Here is a 10,390-nt window from a genome sequence, read left to right on the forward strand (position 1 = left end):
AAATTCGCGAGTAGCATGGGAAATGTTAGATAGAAATTTGGAAAAAAAAAATACAAAAAATTTATAATAATGAGCAAGAGTGAATTGAAATTGTTTCTCTAGCTTAACAAAATATTCTTGAATTTATAAAAGCTTGAAACTAATTAGCAATGAAGTATTTAAAAATTTTAAAGATTCACACAGCAACTTCTTTTGGGAACTCTTCAAATAATCACCAAAATGTTTCAATGGCCACTCATCATACATCAATACTCTCAGATTAAAAAAATAAGTTGTAGGCTCTTTCTGAGCCTTTGTACAATGCTAAGGAATGGTTACATGGATGGTCACAGCCTTGAGGAAGCTCAAACGTAATGGAATTGAATATAAGAGCATTTCTTCAACTACAAATCCAACTTTTAATCAACTTCCTCAACTTTTAATCAAGGAACCCAAGATAAGTGAAGGTTCCTATAACCAGCTCAAATTGAACTGAGACATGGCTAATCAAGGAGGAGGGCAATGGTCCTGCAAACAACCTCTCATCCTGGACCCACCCATCACTAAACTAACAAAGAAAAATCAAAGTACAATGACTACAAAAAATAAAAAAATTGCAATGAAGATTATAACTTTCATTTCTTCGAAGACAATAAGTCAAAGCTCGAGGACCGGCTCCACCTCGCCTGTAAATAATCCTCCAAGGACTTGTGTGCAGTTAAGCAATCGACGCTGTCAATGGAAATCGAATCATCTTCCACATCAAGCAATGCAAGGTTAAGATGGGACTGTATATTAGATACTGGATATGCTTCATCATCCAGAGTATCAAACTCCTCCAAAGCGCTAACCTGTAACCTCGCCCACTTGGTTGCTTCATCATCCCCTTTGAGTAACTTCAAGATCTGCAGTCAGAAGAGATGGAGATGTGACAAATGAAAATGAATTGAATTATCTCTGGACTCTAGCATTAAATATGGTGCGCTCACTATGTTGCACGAGTATTGAGTACGGATACGAGTGTCAGAATCCGACATAGGTAGTGTGTGTGAGATTTGGCTACCCCCACCCCCGGCAAAAAGAAAAAAAAAGAATTCGCGGATTTGGCTAATTTTAATTCTTTTGCATGATAATATGCCTATTAATTAGAAATTTATAATTTTTTTATTCGTAGGTTAAGTAAATATAATGTCTTATTTTCATATTAAAAAACTTACTAGGATAGATAAAACTCAAAACATGTGTTAATTGTAAATTTATTCTAGTCGGAAAAAAAAGAAGAAGATTACAGATATCTAGAAGTGTCACAGTCAATCCTAAAGTACTAGAATCCAACATGTGTCCAACAAGGGTACTTCACTGATTCAGAAGAATCCATGTAACATAGTTTGCTTGACAGCTGAGAATGGTTGCTTGCCAAAGAAAACTATAAGAATTAAATGTGGAATGAGGGAACTTACAAGGCCCATTCGAGGCCGTAATCGAGGTGCACGTCTAATACAAAGGGAAGCAGCTAGAACCATCTTCTCCATTTGATCATTATCATATTCATGGCGGAAAATCGGATCCAACAATTGCATTACTTTCCCACTACGAAGAATTGGCATCGCCTGAGAATTTGGGTATGATGATCAGTTGAGGTAAAGAGGTAAATTTGATGAGAAACCAATAAACATATTTCAATGGAAGACTTACCCACATGACCAGGCTCTCCTGGCCCTTAGGATTCTCGTTGCTAATGGGTTTCCTTCCCGAAAGAAGCTCAAGAAGTATAACGCCAAAAGCGTAAACATCGATCTTGTCATTAACCTTTCCGTACATGAAATATTCTGGAGCCAAATATCTGCAAGGGTGGGATTCAAACAAAGTTAGTCTGCTTGTTTTCTTCTCAATCACGTTGGAAAGAACATTGGCCCGACAGAATCCAATCAGGCTCATTATGGGCTTTATACCTTCTTTCGTTCTAATAATATTTTGCTAACATTCAGAAAAAAAAATAAAAATAAAATAAAAAAATTCAATCAAGCTCATTTTGGAAGTTTAACAGCAGAAATTACGAACCCAAATGTCCCCGCAACATCGCTGCACGTTATATGTGATGAAGATGTCGATGCCCATGTAGCAAGTCCAAAATCAGATAACTGAACCCAGAAACGAGGTGTGATGATTCAGATCAGATATAATGAGCGTATTGATGCTAACCCAACCAAGGAGTAGAAATATAATTTCTTATTTTGAGAAAATTACGGCACCTGGGGCTCAAAATCATCGGCAAGAAGAACGTTTGAAGATTTCACATCCCTATGGATCACGGGTTGAGCACGTTCGCTATGTAGATAATCCAGAGCCTCGGCTACACCGAGAGCCACCTTGTATCTCTCGGCCCAACCAAACACACTATCATCTTTCTTACCTAGAAAACAATAAAGATTGGATGAGCAATCAGAAAGCAAAATCCCACAAACTTGAAAATTTATGCCCTGTTTGGTTTGGATTTTGACAACCGATTGTGAGACCAAAACTGATTATTGGACACAAATTTACATTTAATTTGGAGTCCAATAATCAGTTACGGACTCGCAATAGGTTTTCAAAATCCAAAACAAACCGGGCCTTAATGTCTAAACAAGTATAATGTACCATGAAGATTCTCTTCTAAGCTTCCTCTTGAAAGGAAATCATAGACCAAGAGAAGCTTATTGTCCTCGAAGCAAAATCCAAACAGAGAGATGATGTTGTTGTGGTGTAAGGTGGTGATGATCTCGATTTCCAGAACAAATTCTTTCAATGCATCATCGGACAGCTTCAAGATTTTCACCGCCAATTCTTTACCGTCAGGAAGACATCCCTTGTAAACCTGGCTATTCCCTCCTTTTCCAATCAATCTCTCTGGAGTAAAAAACAGAGGTCAAATAACAACAGATAAAAGTGGCATTTGAAGTAGCCAAAATCACCCATGTTAATGGATATGGACATGAAAACAAACCTGATGAGAAGTTGGATGTTGCCGATAAGAGTTCCCGATAACTGAACAATCTGCAAGTGGATGAATACTTATCGTGAAGAGACTTTAATTCCTTCGGAATGTGTTTCACCTCATCATCATGGATTGGAATGGAGCCAGGCGAGTCAGCATCTCCTACTACAACTATCGCACCACTCTCTCCATCCAAATTGGGTCTATCAGTAACCACATCCTCCATTTCCATCGGCTTGTGATCAAGATGAACTGGCATCCGCATTGCCCATTGAACTACAGATATCTGGCTAACAGTTGATCTTTCGGACGCTTGTCTATCAGGTGAGATTGAACGGCAAATGAGAGGCCATCCGGGTCTCAGTTCAGGCAATTCTCGTATCAAGAGAGAGATGGAGCTCGAGGCACCCTCTAAAGTCTGTACTGGAACCATAGCCAAGGAATCGCCATTTCCCTCTTCTGTATCTCGAGCATCCGAACATGGGGCCTCTTCCATGTTAGATGCACAGACCGAACAATTTTGTCTGAGAGAATAACAAGATGGATTACTACCCACAGCAACGGCACCACAATCAGACCACTCTTCAACACTAAGAGAATGACTAGAATCCACGCCTGGATCATGCTGATCTTGACCATTTTTCTTCCCATTCTTAGAATCTTCATTAAATCCACTGTTGGGCACTTTGAAATTCTTACTCAAAGTCCGATGAATCACACTAAATAAACTAGTATTCCGACAGCAATCAACTGTTTCATTTCCTGATGCTTCAGTGAAATGTGAAAGGAAAAATGATGGGAATGTTGAAGTATAAATGAATAAATAGCACCAACTCTAACAGCTTAAGCTTTTGGAGTAATTGGTTGTTTCACAGAGAAAACATAGAATTTTGGAATTTTAGTATTGAATAAGAGAATAAAAAAAAAAAACCTGATGAGGCAGCTTCTCTCTGGAAAATCACCTTGCCATTATTCACAGCAAGTACCCAACGATCAAGGGGGAGTTTCTTGCTACAATATTTAGCCACTGAAGTAGAAGACCTACAATTCATAGAACCATTTCTTGTATCAATTATTGTTTTAAGTATAAATAATTAAATAACACTAATAATAACTTAAGCTTTTGGAGTAATTGGTTGTTTCACATGGTATTAGAGCTATTGCCTCACGGCAGGTCCAGGGTTAAAAACCCAACAACTCATTGATATTACAAATCCATGGGTACGGCCAACCCAAAAAAAGAGGGGTCACATGTGAGAGGGAGTGTTGAAGCATAAATAATTAAATAACACCAACACTAATAGCTTAAGCTTTTGGAGTAATTGGTTGTTTCACAATTATAAACACACAATGGGATGGAATGGGATCAAAGATCAAAGCATTTGCAAGGAATTAAGTTTCATATATTCACAAAATTCACTCACCCAATGGTGTAATTGTTCTTGGCAATCCCAACAATGACCTTACGGGCGGAATAAGATTTTGCCTCACGAACAAGAACCTTTCGGACTGATGAACCTCGGCAGATCTTTAGCTTGAGATCAACCTTCCAAAGATCAAACCAAACCCAATTAAAGAATGTCAAAGAGGAATACAAAGGGACCCATCAGAAAAACTTGGAGAAGGAACCAACCTGTTTTAAGTTGCAGAAGCCTTCGTAAACGGCGAGTACGGAGTCAAAGGCCTTTACAAGAGAAAGAAGGGAGGATTTCCCATCTCCATCTAGCACCTCTGTAAAAGATTTATTCTTAAAATGCATAAGAAATAGATTTTTTTCTCAGTTTAAGCATGAAGCTACTAAAAAGGGAAAGAGGAGTTTTGTTGGGTGTTGAGAGAGAGAGAGAGAGAGAGGGCAAAAAAAGAGAGGGTTTTGTTGGGTGATTGCTTACTTGCTTACTGTTGAATTGAAATTGAGAGAGGGAGAGGGGGGCAAAAAACAAAGAGGGGTTTCTTGGGTGATTGCTTACTGTTGAATGGAGAGAGAGAGAGAGAGAGAGAGAGAGAGAGAGAGAGAGAGGCAAAAAACTAAGAGGGTTTTGTTGGGTGTTTGTTGACTGTTGAATGGAGAGAGAGAGAGAGAGAGGGGGGGGGGGGGGGGTGGCAAAAAACTAAGAGGATTTTGTTGCGTGTTTAATGGAAATTGAGAGAGAGAGAGAGAGAGAGAGAGAGAGAGAGAGAGAGAGAGAGAGAGAGAGAGAGAGAGAGAGGAGTTTTACCAGTAGAGTTTAGCACATGAAGAGCAATGATCTGATCTCCAGGCTGAGCCACTTTAACAAGCACCCATGTCAGCAATTCTCTGCTCCCTCCATCCAATTTCACCCCCACCACTACTACATTACCACCTCCTCCTCTTTCCTCTTCAAACCCCAACCTCTCAACCTTCATCTCCTCTCTCTCTCTCTCTCTCTCTCTCAGATTTTTCACTCAAAATCACACGTTGGTTTCTTATCTCCCATCATCACCCTCATCTTCTTAACATGATTTTTGCATACCCGCGCGTACAACACCCCCAACTAACATCTCATACTACTTATTTTTTATTCTCTCTGCCTCTGCCTCTGCCTCTGCCTCTGTTTTTACGGCAAGAAAAAACACAAAGAAAGGTTTGTGATGGTCATGAGGGTGTAAGTTGAAACGACGAACGTGGGTTGAAAGAGTAAAATCAAGGAACAAAAGATCCGTATTTGGAGGAGGGTTGTCAAATCTCACATACCTTTTTACTTGCCCTCTATTCCTCTTTCTCTCTGGCCATATATTCCACTTTATCTGTATAATAATATAGAATCTATTGATATTGGCACTACCTTTTTTTAATAACTGCCAGACTTAGCTTGTCTTTTCTTTTTAGTTGGCTTGGGACAGCTTTTTGAAGACTGTAATAACCTTTGACAATTTGACAGCTGTTTAAATAATAAAAGACAAGCTAAGATCGTGTAATTATCAAAATTTAGTGGTACCAACATTGTTTGCCTTTAATAAATATACATTTAGAAAATGATTTCCGCACGCCTGGCACTTCTCTCTTCAATTTTTACTATTTGAGAATTAGTTGTTACTAATTCTATTAAGCGGTTAACAAAGTAGGAGTGCAACTCGGGTCAGGTCGGGTCGAGGCCAGACGTAGCTCAATCTGGATAGAATTTCCCCAACCCTAACATGACCCAATTTGAGTCTCGGGTTGTGGATGATCAACCTTAACCCAACCCCTCTATTAATCTCTCAACCCTGACCAGGCCCATCTAACCATTTTTTTTTTCAAAGTGGGTCGGGTTGGGTTCAGATTAGCATAGGGCAAACATAAAAAATGTAATCCTAAGATTTTAAAAATCATGATAAAATTAGACGATGGAGGTCAGGTTCAAGTCGAGTCAGATTCCCCAAGTTCTCAACCCAACCTGGCTAAACACCAACCCAACTCGAGCGGAAATTAGGTGGAGCCTGACCCAAGTTGCATCCTATAACAAACTGAGGAGTGTCCCATTATCAAAAGAAAGAAGAATTAATCTCTCTCTCTCTCTCTCTCTCTCTCTCTCTCTCTCTCTCTTATAATACCACTCTTTTTTTTAAGAATTATATTGTGGGCCCTATTTTACAAAGAAAAATAAGGGCAGATTAACATGCGTGCATGTGGATGCCACTTTCCCACGATCCAATCCATTTATGTGCTGGTCTGCTTGAGATGGTTGTCATTATCAAAACAACAGGTGAGTGTCAATATCATTTCCATGCATTTGTCAGCTATAGTGAATAATTTTAGACATGCTTTACCAAAAAGAGATTATTTTAGACATATATGTATATGGGGATTAGAAGGATCTCATTAGCGGCTGCTGTTGCTTGCTTTGAATAGTTTCTTTGGTCATTAAAAGAGAACATATAATGAGTATAAATTAATGCAATTCGGATACTGCCATATGCTAGTGTTTCGTTTACAGCAATTTCAAGCGCATCATTTCCCTTTCTCCTCTATTTTTATTATTTTTTCTCTTGTGGGTCGACTTATGGTTACTCTTTACTTTGCCTTCTTATAATATATAGATTATAAAATCCATGCTTTAGTTTATGAATCCAAGTTTTAGCTTATAAAGTTCAGGTTTTAGCTTGAAAAATCCCGGGTTATAAAATCCACGTATAGATTACAAAATCCATGTATCCAAACGCTCTCCTAGTGTATTTATGACCATGGTTTTAAATTTCGACCTTCGGTCTATACCGAAACCAAAATGCCCGAAACTAATTTCAGAAATTTCAATAAAATATTTTTATTATTATTTTACCGAATTTCAGCCCAAAGACATGACACTTCTTGGCTTTTTACCCGATTTTGGCCGAAATCTGTACCGAAACCGAAATTTAAAACCATATTTATGAGTAATCTTTTTCCACTACAAGGGGTGGCTCAGGGAAGAAAAGGGGGAGAATGTATTAATTAATGTTATTTTTAGGTTTGAAATTGGTAGGAGAGGCTTGCTTGCACGTGTCTCACGACATCGACATGTTGAATGAGCACGGTATGGCGTGTTTCGATGGTGTGCCAACTCAAAGAAACCAACAATAAGAGGTTTTGAGCAGGCCTACTAATTAAGTATTTTATAGCCAAGAAGAACTCGAGGAGGAAAATGAGGAAGAATCAATTGAGGATCTAGGGATTCTTTCATGAAAAGTCAAACGCATGGTAATTTGTACTGATAACGATCAGAATATCAATACTCATACTGGCATTATCGCGTGGTAATTTGTACCGATAACGATTAGAATATCAATACTCATACTGGCACTATCCATGATAGTGATCAACCATAAGAGCATGGTTTTAAATTTCGACCGAAATCCGAAATTTCAGATTTCGGTGGGGACCGAAACCGGTATTTGGCGAAATTAAATATTTCGCCATTTACCAAATTTTGGCCGAAATTTCGAGAAAATGTATTTTTTTTAAAAAAAGCGTTACAAAATTTCGTCCGAAATTTTGAAATTTCTGTCTGGAATTTCAAACGAGAGTACCATATTTCGACCAAAATTTCGGTTTTCCGGAAGTCCGAAACCGGTACCGAAATCGAAATTTTAAACCTTGCATAAGAGATGGGAAAAACATGTGTGGTCCTTGAGGTTGTTTAAAACCTAGTAAATGTAAAATTTCTTTTAACTATTAAATAATTCCTAGATGTAATTTTTTATAGCTATTAAATATCATGCAAATTTTTCTTGAATTATTAAAATACCTTATAGATGAAAATTATTCTGTTGGCATTAAATAACTTTATATATTTAAGCTCTCACTCTAATCAGTCACAAGAACAATTATATCCTCCCATGAACAATGTCCACACATGTGAAGTTTCGTTTAACTATTAAATACTTTATAAATGTAAGTTTTATTGATAGTAAATATCTTTACATGTAAATTTTTCTTTAGTTATTAAATACCTTATCGATGTAAATTACTTTGTTGCTATTAAATAACTTGTATGTTTAAGCTCTCACACTGTTTAGTCAAAAGAAAAAAGTTATCTTTTCGCATTAATAATGTTTCACATGGTGCTTTCTTGTTTAAGGTAATCACTGAAGTGATTGTTCCCTATCTTTCCTTCCTTCTCCATCAAGTGTAGTTTTGGTGGACACAATTTTAAGATGTACCCTTTGTTAGGGTTAAAGTCCAACCACTAATGGAAGCTGAAGACATCACATCAGAGGATTAATGATTGGTTAGGGGTAAGAAGGTCATTTCACTTGCCTTCTAGAAACCCTAGAAACCAATCTCTTGGGTGGCAGGTTAACTCACCAACCGAGCTCGTCCAATCACAACAGACTCCAAAGAAGGCAAGTTTCTTAAACTGCCCATGACAACGTCTTTAAAAGGGGACTTTCTTCGAGGTAGGTACTTCAAAATCTCAAAACTACTACTTTGTTCTCACTGCTCTTTCTACTTGAGCTCGGTTCGTATATTGTTGCCTTGTCTGACTGAAGCATCGGAGGGTCCTTAGAGTCCAAACTCCTGGCCTTCCTGACTTGTTCAGTGTGATTGCAGCTGAGCTAATTTTTTCATTTGTTATCAAATAATTGAAAAGTAAGAAATTTTGGAAAGAGGGTTGCTAGGAAAACGGGGTCCCGTGCTGGAAAAAAAAAGAAAAGAAAAAGCACGGGAATCCCTAACGTGACACATGCGCATTTAACAAAAAAACTTTTTAAAATTGCCAAATCGATCAGCCCTATTTACCCCTTCTTTATTTCCAATAGGGGATCCCATTTTAGAAGAGTTTCCCTTTGGAAAGGCGATGATATTTTCACACCCCGTGCATTACGCGCATGCTCTCCTATAACGTGATTTGACGTGAAAAGTGGATAACTTGAACCCGTTTTCACGTCAAATCACATTATAAGGGAGTGTGCGCGTAATGCAGGGGGAGAAAGGGAAATGTCTTCCTTTTCCAAACATTTTAGAAAATTCTTGCAATCCAAACATGGCCTAAATGTGCAAGAAATGACAAACACACTGATACATGGCAAATGCACAAAATTCAGCTAATTTACAGTGGGCACACATTCAAATGGGATTTACTAGGCAAGGAATAAGACAAAATCCGCTAAAAAGTGAACCTGTTGTGGCTGTTATCTCCCGCCAAAGTGATCCGCGAAATGGTTTTCCTAGCAAAATTGTGAATAATCTTTCACGGTCAGAGCTCAAATTAAATATTGAGGAAGAATATCCATACCCCATGTTTTGATAATGACACTCCCCCGTTATTAAACACCTTTAATTGCATGTTGATAGCATTTTGGCAACTGTAACAGTCTTTAAATGCCTAACTACACAAAGGTTTCAAGCACTTCTAGACAGACAGACTCTCTATTCACATTCTTTCTATTTTATCCTCATCACGGGAATTGAAACAGCAAGAGTAATTTTTTTTAAAAAAATCAATCTTCCAATCACGTGGTCTTCTTCTTAATCTGAGATTTCTTAATCTGAGACCCACAATGTGTAATAGTAACAAACACAAGTGTAATACAATCGAACACGCCATTGACAAGGGAAAAAAGATGATATCAGCTCTCCCTTGATGATAATGCCACTCCTCATTCTTTTGAACTATCTTTTCAATGAATCCTTTGTTTTTTCTATCTAGTGTCTCTCAAGGATGGAGATAGAGTGATTTTCATATTTAAATGTAGGGAAATGTTTTCAGCACTACTGTATTTTGACGAGGGCACTCTTCACTTTATTAAAAGTACGGTATGGCCCGCACCATAGGATGATCCAAACTGTCCATTAGACGGGCCACAGCTTAAATAGGTTGTGCCTCAAAAATCATTTCCATAGGTTGATCCTAGCCTTTCAATCTGAGTGTTAGAGGGTTGATCCTAACCCTCTATAGATCGGAGGCTTAGGATCAACCTATAGAAATAATTGTCGGGTAGGCTGTGGCCCATCTA

At 38.0% G+C, this 10,390-nt stretch overlaps 1 protein-coding gene across 3 annotated transcripts; it reads right to left on the bottom strand.

The window, feature by feature from the left end:
* Nucleotides 1–187: 187 nt before the first annotated feature.
* LOC143858040 (protein kinase STUNTED-like) lies at nt 188–5,687 on the bottom strand. 3 transcript variants are annotated; one of them, XM_077368631.1, is made up of 11 exons: nt 5,173–5,687; nt 4,590–4,687; nt 4,381–4,502; nt 3,888–3,997; nt 2,966–3,706; nt 2,620–2,868; nt 2,232–2,392; nt 2,041–2,120; nt 1,675–1,822; nt 1,440–1,589; nt 188–884 (listed from the first exon to the last, which is right to left on the bottom strand). In XM_077368631.1, exons 1-11 carry the CDS (start codon nt 5,339–5,341, stop codon nt 615–617), a joined length of 2,298 nt encoding a protein of 765 aa, XP_077224746.1. In that variant the 5' UTR covers nt 5,342–5,687; the 3' UTR covers nt 188–614. The 3 variants fall into 3 exon arrangements, with proteins under 3 accessions (XP_077224746.1, XP_077224745.1, XP_077224744.1); XM_077368630.1 differs by having other exon boundaries at nt 2,966–3,718; XM_077368629.1 differs by having other exon boundaries at nt 2,966–3,724.
* Between the last annotated feature and the right edge of the window lie 4,703 nt (nt 5,688–10,390).

The sequence above is a fragment of the Tasmannia lanceolata genome, unplaced genomic scaffold (genome assembly GCF_043159265.1).
Source record: "Tasmannia lanceolata isolate RefF3 unplaced genomic scaffold, GAP_Taslan_0.1 ptg000025l, whole genome shotgun sequence".
Lineage (NCBI taxonomy): Eukaryota > Viridiplantae > Streptophyta > Magnoliopsida > Canellales > Winteraceae > Tasmannia > Tasmannia lanceolata.